Source organism: Brassica napus, chromosome C3, assembly GCF_020379485.1.
Source record: "Brassica napus cultivar Da-Ae chromosome C3, Da-Ae, whole genome shotgun sequence".
NCBI classification, from domain to species: Eukaryota; Viridiplantae; Streptophyta; class Magnoliopsida; order Brassicales; family Brassicaceae; genus Brassica; species Brassica napus.
Genome location: NC_063446.1, coordinates 11,824,110 through 11,839,086, shown reverse-complemented (window position 1 = coordinate 11,839,086; position 14,977 = coordinate 11,824,110). Strand labels below are relative to the sequence as shown.

Sequence of the window (14,977 nt, the reverse complement as noted above, 5' to 3'; positions counted from 1 at the left end):
AGACGATAAAATATATATCAAAAAAAATGTTTACACTGATTATATATCGAGTAGTCACCACCATTTTAATCAAAAGCTATTCTTATTTAAATTATTTATTTAAATAGTTATGTTTTTAGTCATATATATGTAATTTTGTTTTTAATCAAAATAAATGATTAAAATATTCAATTAACTAAGCATCTAAAAAATAAAAATTAAGTTAAGAAGTCATATTCATTGCTACAAATGGCCTAAAATGATCTAAGTGCAACCGTTTACTAATCCCCTTACCAGGTTCTCGCTTCTATTCAAGAGAAGGCCGGCTAATGCTTATTTCAGAACAATTTTTTTATTAGTTGTTATCATATTTTCGACAATTTTATAAGTACACTACATTTTAGTTCGTATTAATTCCTTTGTGATTTTTTTGAAGATTAAGAAGTGTATATATATATATCGCTTCAGAAATTCTTTGAAAACATATTACTGCATTTGAATTCCAATCTGGTTTTGATCGGAGAAGCTTCGAGAGGTAAGTTGAAAGAAGAGAATTTTAAATGGCTATTCCTCTCTCTGAAACTTTATTTCTGTAGTGTTTTGATTATTCTTTTTAATTGTTTTCTTTAAAATTCTTTTGTCTTTTTTTTATTTGGTTGTTTCGACAATTTTTTTATGACGGTATTTTTTTCTTCTCTTTTTCGTTTCCTCGCCAGTCCATTTTTACATCCCAATATGTTTGCGGCCCTTAAGTTAAGGAAGTTGAGCGGATTCAGGACTAAATCTACTTTCATATATATCTTATATTCGAATGGTTGCTCGGTGGAGCTTTGGTGCCGTGACGAGGTTAACTGGTGTGTGGTGTCGAGAAATCGGATTATAGTGTTTTAGTGAAGTGTGGGGATTAGGTTTTCAGTTTTCTCAATCTACTCCTCCACCAGCGGTGAGAGCGCGTACCTGAGCATGGGTGGCTTCTTTCTCCAAATCTGATTTGCTTGGCTTTCATGCTCTGATTCTGGGGAGGAGTTGTCATGAGACGTGGAAACGTTATTTTGCTCGGTGTCATGTGGAGGTTGATCCCTCTTTCTCAGGTCAAGTTAGGCTTCAGAGGTTGTTCCGGAGGCGCATGTGGAGAGGTGAAGGTTACTATGTGGTAGTTAGCTGTGATGGTCTATGTGTGATGTTGTTCGTTTCATATTTCAGGCTGGCCATCTATGACCTTGCTCTTCTTCGATAGTCGCCTCTTCTTTATTCTTTTAATCTTCGCCGCTTTTGGTGTTGTAGTGCCTCATCAGTTGTTGGTAGTGTTTGTTCCTCTCTGATTCTTTCAGTTGCTCGACGGCTCTCTTCCGTCAGTGCAACTCTTACAAGTATTTTTGAGCTGATTTTGGGTATTAGTGCAAGGTGGCGTTCTCGGTTTTCTTTTAGGGCTTTGGAGTGCCAGTTCTCCAAGAGAGACACATGTCTAAATTGGTTTTCTTAGCACGAGTTATTTGATCTTAAGTGATGTGTTGATATGTTGTCTATTTTGCAGGTTTGGAAGAGCGGAGCCAAGACGTGGCCGCATTGTATCTCATTTTCTTGCTTTACTTCACATTTATTCCGAAGTCAAAACATTCATTGATCTTGGTGTGACTATCCAATCAATATAAACAAAGTTTTCTAGTGCGAGTTGAGGTGTGCAGTTTTTTATTCCATATTTCGTATTTTTTTGGTGATGGTTGGGAGACTCGGATAATCTGTTGATTGGTGTTTTGCAAAGCCTTTCAGGAACGGTGTCAAATAATTGAAATAGCGCTTTGACAAGTTACGCGGTCTTATAGTTTATCAAAGATGTCCTTTTCATATAGTTTATCAAATAGCGCTTGTGTATTATTTGTTTTATTGTCCTCTTGATCACTAGAGTCGCTTTTTCTTAAGGTTTCTCTTGTGGGGTTTAGTTTTTGTTTTTAAATGCAATTAGTTTTCTATGTAATTTCTATCAAAAATAAAAATTTTGGTATAAAATATTTACAAAGAAAAGAGAATTTCAAAAAATAAAATGTTCAAAAAAAAGATTTGTCGTCTGGTCGTATGTTAGTTTCTGGTGCGACTCGTAGTGATTGACAACAACAATTGTAAACTCTTCTGTTTGAATTTTCTGATTTTTGTTACTACGTATGAAACGCAATTAATGTTTTTTTTTTACCAAGGAAACGCAATTAATGTTTTAATGGGTTGTTGGTATCTTAAAAGGTGTTACACATATAAAGAAGATAAGTTATGATATGGTACACATGTTACATGTTCAAGAGATATTTCTGATAGAATTCTATATGGATGGTACATTATATATATAATACCGGCATGATGCACGAAAGTTCGTCTATCCAACAAGTATTCTTCAGCAGTTGAGTGCGTGTAGAATAGGGAATAGTTAGTTATCTTCTACTTTGTAATTTGTCCCCTTGTTAGCAAACATTTTAATAGGATTCTTCAGCTTTCCACTAAAGTAAATATGTGAAAAAATGAAAACATGTTTTTAGACTTTAAAACGGAAAGTTAAGTGATGGTGTGGATTCCACCACTTTCACGTAACTTTCCCCGACTGTATTTTATTGCAGAATTGAGTCAAGACACTAATTGTTAGGCCTTCGTGACCCGAGAGACTAATTTAGGCCCGTCTTAGCCCAAGCTAAAACAAATTTCTTTCAGATTTTGAAAACTAATATGCTTGATTAAAAGGTGTTAAAAAATGCTTGATTAAAGAAGTAGAAGTGTTAAATTTTTTTTTAAAGAAGCAGCTTTTAATTTTTTTTTAAAGCAGAATACAAATGATCATAATCGTATGAATACGAAGTCTCACTAATGATATTCATATATATATATATGTATATTAATATAATTTAAATTAAATTATATACAATATAAATATGTTAATTTCAAAATTTGCAGTGAAAATTATTGAGATCTTAAAATTTATTTTGAAATTTTATTGAAAAATCTCACATTAAAAGTTTTGTGATTAACGGTTTAAATTTTTGTTACAACAAATATATCAATGTTCGTAAAATCATATGAGTAAGAAGTGTCAAAAATAAATATTTATATTAATATATACTATATATATCTATGTCAATATCACTAAAGTTTAATTATATATCATATAAAGTAAATAAAAAGATTGTTTTGAATTATTTTACCAAAAAATGATTGTAAATTAAAAAAACGTATTGGTTTTGATTTATGTGTTTATTCTAATGTATATACATTTATGTATACAAATTATTTTTAAGTAAGTGGTTTCTAATATGTTATTTGATCTTGATAATCCCAGAAATACACTTCTTCGAATCGAAGTAATTTTTAATATAGGAAGCACTATATATATATATTATTTCATTCAGATTAAATCATTTACTCTTGATTTTTATTCTTAATTTTTTTTTAATAAAATATCATGACAAGATTCCAATCACTTCCTTTTGAATTTTTTCGAAGAATGAGAGATTTTATCATTCGTTTAATATATGTTTCTCCCTAATATCCTATCTAGCTACTGTAATTGTGAGAATGAAAGATTTGCTATTTATTATAAGTTTTCTGGTTTATCATTTAATAAATCAACCAGGTCTTAGTTTATACATAGTTTACATATATTAGAATGGTAAAATATTATATATATTTTTTGATCGGTATAATCTTAAGTAACTAAATCTCAAATGCGTAGGTTAATAAAATAAGTAATTTGTTTTGTTGTTTTAGAATTATATGATTTTTAGACCAAACTGGTGAATATATACTAGACATACATTTATATTTCGAGTTTGCACTTATACTCTATAACAGCTTGATATATTAGATTTGAACACTAATCTGTGAATATAGTTTGCCGTGATTTTTTTTTCAAAAATTTAATTTTTAGATATGTATATGGAGTGAAACTAATTTTTACAGATGTCAATATTTTTAAATTGACACATATGTAACTCACCTAATTCATAAAATAAGTTAAAAAAACTCATATCAATGAGACAAAAACGAGAACGAAAGCACAATTTTATAGAGGTATACAATGAAATCACTAATGGAGAATCAATAGTAAACAAATCGAGAGAAGAAAACTTAATCCCCTTTTGTCATTTTACAATTGATGTTGCATATATGGTTTAGTGATTTGTGTCATCCGCAAAATTAAAATTTTTGTGTGCATATGAAGTCTTAAAAATAATTAAAATGAGGTGTAATACGTTAACTGGTCAACAATGATGATACATTTAAAAGACCAATATTTGTATTAGTCATTTTACAATCAATAAAATTATAGTATTGCAAACTATTAAAACTATTTAATGAACAAACATTAGTATAAAAAACTCATATGTATATGCGCGCGGCGGATTATCATCTAGTAGTATAAGCAGGATAAGTACGACTTAACCCACTACATGAGTTTACTCCAGTGGTGCAATGTCCCCAATAATTGCACATGAATCCATTTACCAGACTTTAATCGATCCATGAAATATCCATTTAGAATGTTCGGATATGGTTGGGCTTTGGGATACACAAGGAACGATCAAAAACTGGAAATCAACAATTACTTCTTCACTCCCATTTGGGTGCTATGAGCAAATTCTCTATAAATTTATTAACCATTGAAAATTTGTCATCTTTAACTTATATATAATTTAAGAATAAGTATCTTTCGAGGGTTTGAGATATTTTCTCTAAAATAGAAAACTTATATTTCGGTAATCTAATTTCTTAACTTTTAATTGAATAACTGAACGTCATAGTTCATATAATAATATATATCCCTCATTCAAATGCATATCAGATAATTTGCCCCATACCTTTGGACATATTTAACATGATTCAGCTGTAGAAAATTTGTTTACTTCATTTCTATCAAAAATATTAAATGATCATTCTTCCTAAAGTGACTCAGTTCCAGCTTTCTTGTCGCTTATTGATGTCTCTTAGTTTGTTTAGATATACATTCCACGCTCCATAGATTTATCTTAGTAGTTTAATTGTAGATCCAATATTCTTTCATTGATATTTATCATTCGATCGTGTTTCAATGATTCATTATTAATAGCACAATAATGATAGGTCTCTTTTACAGAGAGGCAGTGTCACATTTTTTGTCAGTTTCTTCTCCACTCAAAGAAGACATTCTTTCCTCATTCCCTTAATCCGGACTATATAAAATAACACATCTATAATGATGCATGCACAAATATAGAGATAATTAAAAAATCACAAATATAGAGATAATTAAAAAATCACAATAGTGAATATACTTTTCTCTCTAAATCGTCGATCGAATAAGAATACAAATTTGACGGCAAAGTTATTTTATAGTAATATTGTGTACGGAAAATATGCTAGTAATTTTGACGCGCAATCTTGGCCCAACCGGTATTAAAAAAACAACGGCTCGAAAGATTGAATCTAGTAACTCAAAACATCATGAAAGTAACCATTATATGGATCTAAGCTAGATCATCTAGCTTTGAATTAGGGTTATCAATGTGTTTCTATCTATATTAAAACTCTATATAATGCATGTTAATGAAAAAAATCATGGTTGCATTATATATACTATACTCGTACTATACTCGTAGTTACTTGGTTCTAATATTTCGGATATATATTAAGAGCAGCCGCTATACGATATATATCTTTGGCCAGTTTCGATGGAAGAATATGATGGAGTTACGTTACTTTATAAAGTCTGGATTTCTTATTTAAATTGGTGTGATTGAGACATATTTTGTCATCCATCTAGATTTGAAATCCTTTATTCCCATATAATAGATGATGAAGGTGGATACGATTATAACGTATATAGTCGGTCGTTGATTAACGATTGGTTGATATATGATTCAAGTATAAGCAAAGAGCATGAGATTTTAAAATATTTCAAAGAAATGCAAGTGGGAGTAGTTTTCGCATCTAAAAGAATAAAGATAAAAAATTATCTATAAAGTGCACTATTAAGACTGAAGATCAGTGTATCGTATATTCATAATATGGTATACTAATCATAAATAAGATCATGTTGTCTGCATAACTGCTCACAAACTCTCGTAAATCTCGTTATTATATGATAAAGATTTGGCAGACTAGCTGTTATTTTTGATGTGGATAGTTGGTAAGCAAGCAAATTTGACATATGTAGCCGTACTGTTGATCATCAAACTCGAACCAACCTTGAGATTGGCATCCCTTGAATTAACGACCATGACAATAGTGTTATAGTTGTGATGAACCAGTATGAACAACAAACGATCATTTTAAAACGAACCTATTTTTTTCCTTTCTTCGGTTCTTTGAGAGTACAATTTTGTAAGAAAATTCAACGCAAAATTACCACTACAGTTTGGAATTGGATTTCGATCCAAATGGTTAACATGCTACTATGCTAAGCAGTAACAGACGTTTGGTTCATCCTCTGCCACTAGTCGGAAGATATTACAAACTCGAATTAGACAATGTGGTACGCTTCTGAGATAATCTACTCTATAGTACTAAATGCGTGCTTTCAAAGCTGGCCGCATTAGCCGATAGGGCAAATGATGTCACTATAGGCATGATCAGATTTTTGGATCACTCTATCTCACCGGTAGATATTAAACATTTCTAACATATTTTTAGTTAAAACATGTAATGGTCTTAGCTTTCAGACCCGAAGCTCGAAGATCAGGTTGCCGACAGCTTGGCAAAATTTTCCCTATCGCTTTCTACTTTTGATGCTACTATTTCATCTGATGTAACCATTTGGTTACAATTGCGTGTAGAGGCTGATAACCGCAAAACCCTACTTAATGCCTCTAATTATTAAGAGGCAAAGAAAAGCTTTTTTTTGGGTGTAAATGTTAAGAAGCAAAGAAAAAGTTAACAACATGTTGGTTGTAGACATTCAATCGATTTGTTAGGCCTATTTTTCTTGATCACTATAAATTTATAAGAGCTAGCTATAGGTTAAACAAAACCTAGGGTTCTCATACACAATTAAAAAATATCAAAGTATGCTCGTGAATAACATGTTCAAAATCCTAATAAATTTTTTTTTTAAATAATTTTTTTTTAGTTTTGAGAAAAAAAGGAGAGAATATGGAGATTGGATCAAAGTTGGTGAGAGAGATCAATAATACAACATGAACTTATCCTCTCTTTTGCTTTCATCAAACCACAAGCTATTGCTACTACTCGTACAACTACTACTTATTAAATGATTTATCTCATCCATTCCATAACCTTCCATTGATCTCTCAGTTCCTTCATGATGATAAACATGATGCTCCATCTTCACTCTTGTTACTGTTCGTGTTGTACTTGACCCACTTCTTACATCACTCAACAACATTATTCCCTTATTTGTACTTTGCTTCTGGCTGTCGTCTTGATGGCTCATTACGAACTTGTTGTTGTTTGGAGAATTTACCAAACTGCCCATGTCTTCTTGGTATAATAGTTGTTGTTGTTGACCCATCATCGTCATCATCCCCCGATGAGGCGTGATCAGCTGGTTTGTAGACATTGAGGGGTCATAAGGAAGAAGACTATTGATCATGTTGTAGTGTGATGATGGTGATGGTGATGATGATGATGATGAAGCAATGGCTGAGAGATGATGATTTCGTGGAGGAGCCATAGTGGCCATGAGTTTCTTCTTAAGCTTAGTGTTCCAATAGTTCTTGATGTCATTATCAGTTCTACCATGCAGGTGAGCTGCTATTACTGACCACCTGCATTTTCAACATGACTTACTCCTTTATATAACCACAATAATTAAATGAAATATATACTTTTGAGCTTCATTATTCTTCAATAGTTGTCAAAGTGAATTTTCTCCTATTTCTTTTCCTAAATTATGAACAAAAGAATATACCCTCAAAAGGAGGCAATTATACTGCACAAAATGGGGCATGTAAAAGCTAAATCAATTATTTTAATTAAGAAAAAAATAGATGAAATCCTCCTTGAAACATGCAAACTCTCTTGCTTTATGATACCCACTTTCTCCATTTCTTTCACATGATTTAAACAAGTTATTTTTTCACATCTTTAAGATCAGATAACCAAGACCAAGATTAATAATATTGGAATCATATCAGTTATACTATAGGAAGTTGAAGCTAGACTTTCTAAACCTGCTTCCGATGGAGGCAAAGAGGCTGCAGATAATATTGTCTTCTTCCTCAGTGAAATCTCCATGTCTTATGTTTGGTCTCAAATAATTCAACCATCTCAGTCTGCAACTCTTCCCACATCTCCTTAAACCTTTATATATATCATATTATACAAGATAAATAAAATCAACCAAGACCCACCAAAGGTTTAAAATTCAAAGAAACCCCACAGAAAATACAAGACATTAACCCCTTCAAATCATGAGATATTATACCAGCTTTGCGAGGGAGAGTTATCCAATTCCCACCAGTTCCTTGTTTCTCTATGTAATCTTTAAGCTTTGCGTCTTCTTCAGGAGACCATGGACCTCTCTTCACATTTTCCTTGTCACAACATGGAGCTCTCCCCATCTCTCTCCGATTTTCTCAGTCCTTAGCTAATCTATGTGTTTTGCTTGAGGAAGTTTGGTTTTGTTTTTTGAAAGAGAGAAGAAGAGAAAGAAAAAGAGTTCTCTGGTTCTGTAATTATCAAAGACAAAAAGACATATTTATTGCTATCTGTATAGGAAACGCCCCCAAGTCAATGAAAAACTTATTTTTATTTTTCTTTCCATAAGCCTTTTACTCTTCTCCACATGTGGATTATATTGGAGAGAGAGCGCGCGGTGTATATAAAAATAAAAATGAGTGTGTGTGTTTTTGGTCACCAAAGCAAAACAATTACAGCTGGTTTAAGTTGTCAAAGTGGAGATTTTTTGTTAACAATTCTTGAAGACGAAATTAATAACTTTAATTAATCTAATGATTCTATGCTCTTTTATTTTTATTTATTTTTCAAAAAATTGGACAAATGGTTTTGGGAAGGAAAATATTAGACTAATGGGTTAAAGTTTCCTTCGACGTCCCCTTATCGACCAAATTCTATGGTTTTTGGTCTGCAGTAAATTAAATCAAACCAACATGGTTTACAGTTTTACGTCTCACAGGTTCTTAGGGCTTTGGTGGACCCGAACGATGTCCAGTTAATTGAGAGTATACCTCTAAGCCGGTTTCGGATAGCAGATCGGGACGGATGGCATTTCACACATAATAAAAGATATACGGTTAAATCAGGTTATGAGGTGGAGCGGGTGTACCCAGATAAAGTTAGGACACTTCCAGAGTTTGGTCCATCAGTTTCTTTATTGAAAGCACACTGCTGGAAAGTGCGATGCCCACCTAAGTTAAAACACTTTCTTTGGCAACTAGTAACAGGCTGCATAGCGGTAAAGAATAATCTACGTTCAAGAGGAATCCAAGGGGATACTATATGTGTACGGTGTGGAGCACCTGAGGAATCCATAAATCATGTCTTCTTTGAATGTACCCCAACAATCCAGGTCTGGGCTCTCTCACGGATTCCGTCTAACCCGGATATTTTTCCCCTTCAATCACTTTTTGCAAACATGGACCACTTATTTTGGAGGGTGGTTCCGGCAATGGAGGATCACCATTTCGCATGGATTCTATGGTATATATGGAAAGGGAGAAATAATAAGGTTTTTAGCAATTTGGATATTGACCCTCGAGATACTCTTAAGTTGGCTGAAACAGAGTCCGCTCTATGGGCCGAGGCGCAAATTAATCATGCACAGAGAACTGATCAGGCCCGATCGGTAGTGAACGAGACGGTTCCAATTATCCCTGGTCGGTGGTGCTTTACGGATGGATCTTGGAAACAAAATGATAGATTTTCAGGACAAGGATGGTGCAGCACTCTGGAAGGTTTTGATAGTTTAATGGGAGCAAGGAACACTAGAGTGAGTCAATCACCACTTCATTCGGAGATAGATGCGCTCATTTGGGCAATGGAATGTATGAGGAACTTAAGACAGTTTACTGTCACTTTTGCGACGGATTGTTCTCAGTTGGTGAAGATGGTTTCTGAACCCGAGGAATGGCCCGCATTTGCAAGTTATCTGGAAGATATAAAGATCTTGAAAGGAAGTTTCCACACCTCAGAGCTCATTCATATACCAAGGACGCATAATTCAAGGACGGATAGTCTAGCACGTAGTGCAAGAAGGCAACCCTCGCTTGTAGTCCATATGGATGCAGAACTACCAGTTTGGTTTACAGAGTCTATATGAGTCTGGTTTGTTGCTGACAAAAAAAAAAAAAAAAAAAATCTATCATTCATAATTTTCCTTTATAATTACCCAAATTTATATTAAAGAAATTACATCTCATATACACATATAACTGCATAATTTACAACGATGGAATTTCAACTTTTGATGATGTATTTATTACTGATTTTTATATCCCTATTCTTACTAGAACACAACCTTTATCCTATTGCTTTATGAAACCCCTACAAAACCTATACCACGTGTGATCAGACAAACATGAAAAAAATATTGCCTTATTCAAACTAATCGATACACTCTTCGGTTCTTCTTCTCCGACATTTTCTTCATCGAAAAAATTCACCTTGTATTTTCTGTAGAAACTCTTGATAGAAGATTCTGAAGTTGAACTTGATTCCCTATACTCCGCTCTGTTTCTAAGTCCATAATTCCTTCTTATCCATAAACCTTCTTTTCTATCAACATTGAAAATCATATGATTCTTACATTGCATTTTCTGTCTTCGGAGTTCGAATTTGGGGGGGTTTCCGTGAATTTGTTTACAGCATTAGTCTTATACAATGTGCATTTATCGTATTTATTTCAGGTTTTGATCGGAGATTTTTCTATCGTCATTGTTTTCCAAGTATTAATGGATTCGATCGAGTTATCCCCTCGTTTTTTGCTGTTGGTGATGAATCTGTTAGGCTAAGATTCACTCCTTACCACATACTACTATTTTAGTCTAGCGATGAATTTTTTTTGTGACATAGCGAGCTGTTTTTAATGATAAATTTGTGACACAACCGGTTACTAGATTTTACATGACCTTTTTTTTTACAATTAGCCGATTACGAAAACAAACACATACAATACAATTCAAGTTACAATATTTGTAAAACATAAGTAACTTGTTATGAATAGTTCCAAACAACTAACAATAGACATAACCATCATCCGATCCAATAGCTGGTAATTTTAAATCTAAATATCAGCTAACATGTAAAGTATTCGGATAATTCAAAATATGTTCATGTTATTCAAAATATAACCATGTTCATTTACGAAAGATCTGAAAATTTATAATATAACCATGCTAACTTACATATCAACTATATGAGTTCTACTATATGAGTTAAGCTAACATTACCCAAAATAGAATCATGGAGGATGAATACAAAAATATATATTTATTAACCGGATAATTATAATCGAGAATACATGCGTAGTCGGATAACCATAGTGTTAACCGGCCATTTATTAAAATACTATCTAAGAATAATGATATCTAGATAATTTGTATATATTACCGACTAACTATAACAAAAAAAGTTAAGTAAAATTTTAACCGATTATTTCACAAATTACATCATAAAGAAAAGTGAAAGATATTTCCAAGAACCATGGTAACAACTAATATTCGGTACTTCACCCTTAACAGACTCTCCTCTTGTCAGCTGATCCGCCGGAGATGGTACTTGACGACGATAATGCGGCGGAGGCGGCAGTTGATGATGATGGCCATAAAGAGACCATTTGTTGAAGCGTAAAGAGTGAAAGAGCTTTTTGTTAAACAAGGCTCGTGCTTTCCAGATTCTGCGAGTTTACGCTCCGTCGTGTAACCACATCCAAAACTTGATGGCTCGAGCGAGAGAGATTTGAAAGCTGAGTATGTGGATTTGTGATAATGAATCTAAGGATGATAAAATTTCTTAATAGAAAGGCTCCTGATCTCAAAAATCGATGATGTAGTGTTTGATAATTTATCTTTGTGTAGAAAGATATGTGCTTGTGGTTTGAACGAGAAAAATATTGTGAGGGAGATAAAGAATACAAAGAGATAGGTTTATGATTTCTTTAGATGTATGAATAATTTCCACAAAACTCTTGTTTCCAACATAAACAAACCAGAGACGCAGCCATATAAGGCACTATGGAGTCCTGTGCACCCATAATAGTTATTTATATTGTAATTTTCGTCTGTAAAAAATATAAAAACTCCTTTAGAACAAGTGAAAATTTTGTATTTTGCACCCTTAACAACCCAAGTTCAAAACCATCTTTTAGCGGTATTTTTTATCACCAATTGTGCACCCACTAAATAAACATTCTCGATTCGCCGTGAAAAAAAAACAGGGTTATTAATGTTTTTTTTACAAAATAACCATGGAGTGTGAGATTACAATATATCTTCAAATTAGATCATTTTAGTGAGTTTTCTTATTTTTCTATAAAATAGAAGAATTATATAAAAAAATTTCACAAATAATACCTTTTGTTTTTGACAATTGAAAATAAACCTAACTTATTTAAACTTTTACAAGATTTTCACAGAATATAATATTATTTCAGATTTCTTTAAAAACTATTATGCAAATAAAGTATGTGATTATATTTATATAAACGTTATTTTCGCTAACAAATATTTTTTTAGTAATAATTATAATGATAAAATTTAAGAATATAAATACAAAATTATGTCTATGCAATGCAGGATGCTATTTCTTCTAAATATAAAAGAAGAAAAATCAATCTCTTTTTAGAGGAAAAATAAAAAAAAGTAATTTTTATCTATTATATTATTTAAATACAAAAATATTTATGAATTGGAGATGCTTTTATTAAAACACTACAAGAAAACATATTTTTTACGAGGACAATATTCATTGTAAATTCGTCGTAAACAGGGTGTTACGACGAATTAACCTCGAAAGACGTTTCGCTGTTAAACGTCCATCGTAACGGAGGTTTCGTCGTAAACGACTCGTTACATTTACGACGAAATATAAACGACACGTAAGATTTTGTGGTAAAGCCCACGTAATGATTTCGATGTAAAGCACACGTAAATACTTTCGTTGTAAATCACTCGTAAACATTTCGATGTAAAACCCTCGTAAATCTTTCGATGTTAATCACTCGTAAACATTCGATGTAAACTCCATGAAATGTTTACGAGGAGTTTACATCGATTCTTATTATATTATTATTAATTAGTATATAATAAATTTTAACTTATATTTAATATTCAGAATTTAAAATATTTTAAATTTTAAAACGAAATATGAAATTGAAAAACATATTTTAAAAAGGCATTTAAAAGTCATACAATAATATTTAAATTCATAATACAAACAGAAATATAAAAAAACCACATATCTTCGAAGTAGTTGGTGGAGTTGCTCGGCTGTTGACGGTTTGGATCGGACTCTTCGGGATCTTGTACTGGCAACCCAAGAGGGGCTCGTCTCTCACTCAACATTCTCTGCATAGTCGGGTTTCCCACCGCCATCACGTCTAGCAGATCCTCAAGAGAGTCTAAACGAACCTGCTAGCTATCCATTCGAGCTTTCATCTGAGAAATCTCTTCATCTCGTCTCAAAGTGTATGACGAGTTGCCCTTGCAACTTCGTTAACAGAGCCTATGCCGACTGTCCGCCCCTTCTCTTTAGAAGCTACCTATAAAATTAAAACATATATTAATATAGTTAATTATGTTAAAATATTAAAAATAATGTAAACACAAATTTTAAGTTGTACCTCTTCGAAGATTCTGTCGGCCTCTTCGGTGGGCAATGTGACGGGTAATACATCGGGAGACTGCTGGGTCAGTTGCGTCTCCCGTTCTTCAATCCGAGTAGCCACTGCATGGAAGAGTTTCTCAGATGCAGGATCCACAAAAACTCCGTCGGATGTGGCGTGAGTCATCTTGAATAGCTCAGACAGAGATGGTAAGACTCCCATCTTCTCTAACTACAAAAAAAAATTAAATTAAATATTAAAATTTAAATTAATTGAAAATTTTAAAATAAATATTAAAAACAAAACTTGCAGCTTCTAGACGGACTCCTGCATGAGGTTTTTGTCCGGTTCTGTGAAGCATGGGCAAATGACCATCTTTATCCTTCGTCCTTCGAGAAGCCGAGCACGAATTGGCCTTTTTGATCGAAGAGGGGTGCTCCCAATAGGCGATGAGGCCATCCCACACATCCTTCGTGAGCTCAGTGGGCTTTCCCTCATACCCGTAGATCTCCCACTTGTCCTTCCAATCGGAGACTGTGTTGCAGAGGCGGATCTTTGCCTTTGCAACGAATTCCGCCTTCACCCTCTCGGTGATTCCGAAAGACCAATGCCACTTTTGCTGAAACACAAAAAAAATTTGAAAAAATTACAATTAACAATAAATATTAATATATATATATATATATATATATTTAAAAGTGAAAATTTAATTAAATTTAAAAATCTCACCGCAAAACATTTAAACCAAGTGATCTTAACGTGATTTGGTGTCTTGCTCCAGTTCGGATATGCCCCATCGTAGTAACCCTTAATCGTCGCCGAAACGCTCCGGCTAACACGGTTGTTAGCCCCAAACCTGAAAAAAAACAATTTAATCGTTAGAAAATAAAAATAATTTAAATTTTAATGTAATAAAAATTAATAACTTACCAATAAGTTCCTCGGGGTCTATCGGGGTCTAGAACATCCAAACCCTCCCGTCCAGGCTGGGCAAGCAAATCCTCCACCGTATATCTCGCGAATGGAGCATATGAAGGCACACGCAAATCCGGATGAACTGCACCTTCTGGGATAGGCTGAGGTGCAGCCGCTGGAAGAGGAGGTGGAGGCATCTGCGGTGGAAGAGGAGGACTCGAAGAAACTCTCTGAGAAGTCTGAGAGTCTGGAACTGCATCGGAAGACGATGGACCAGAAGAAGATGTACCAGAACCATCGCCAAACAACTGGGCATAATTAGATGCTGCT

The 14,977-nt window shown here is 33.3% G+C and overlaps 1 protein-coding gene across 1 annotated transcript; it reads right to left on the bottom strand.

The window, feature by feature from the left end:
• Positions 1 to 7,032: 7,032 nt before the first annotated feature.
• Positions 7,033 to 8,537, bottom strand: LOC106454919 (transcription factor RAX2-like). The gene is made up of 3 exons (XM_013896998.3): positions 8,378 to 8,537; positions 8,124 to 8,253; positions 7,033 to 7,718 (listed from the first exon to the last, which is right to left on the bottom strand). Exons 1-3 carry the CDS (start codon positions 8,511 to 8,513, stop codon positions 7,115 to 7,117), a joined length of 870 nt encoding a protein of 289 aa, XP_013752452.2. The 5' UTR covers positions 8,514 to 8,537; the 3' UTR covers positions 7,033 to 7,114.
• Between the last annotated feature and the right edge of the window lie 6,440 nt (positions 8,538 to 14,977).

Excerpts from the sequence above, each read along its gene's own strand:
- LOC106454919 (XM_013896998.3), bottom strand. The coding sequence starts at position 8,513 with ATGGGGAGAGCTCCATGTTGTGACAAGGAAAATGTGAAGAGAGGTCCA. Across the intron at positions 8,254-8,377 it reads AACTCTCCCTCGCAAAGCTG|GTTTAAGGAGATGTGGGAAG; the intron begins GTATAATATCTC and ends ATATATATAAAG. Across the intron at positions 7,719-8,123 it reads TTTGCCTCCATCGGAAGCAG|GTGGTCAGTAATAGCAGCTC; the intron begins GTTTAGAAAGTC and ends TTGAAAATGCAG.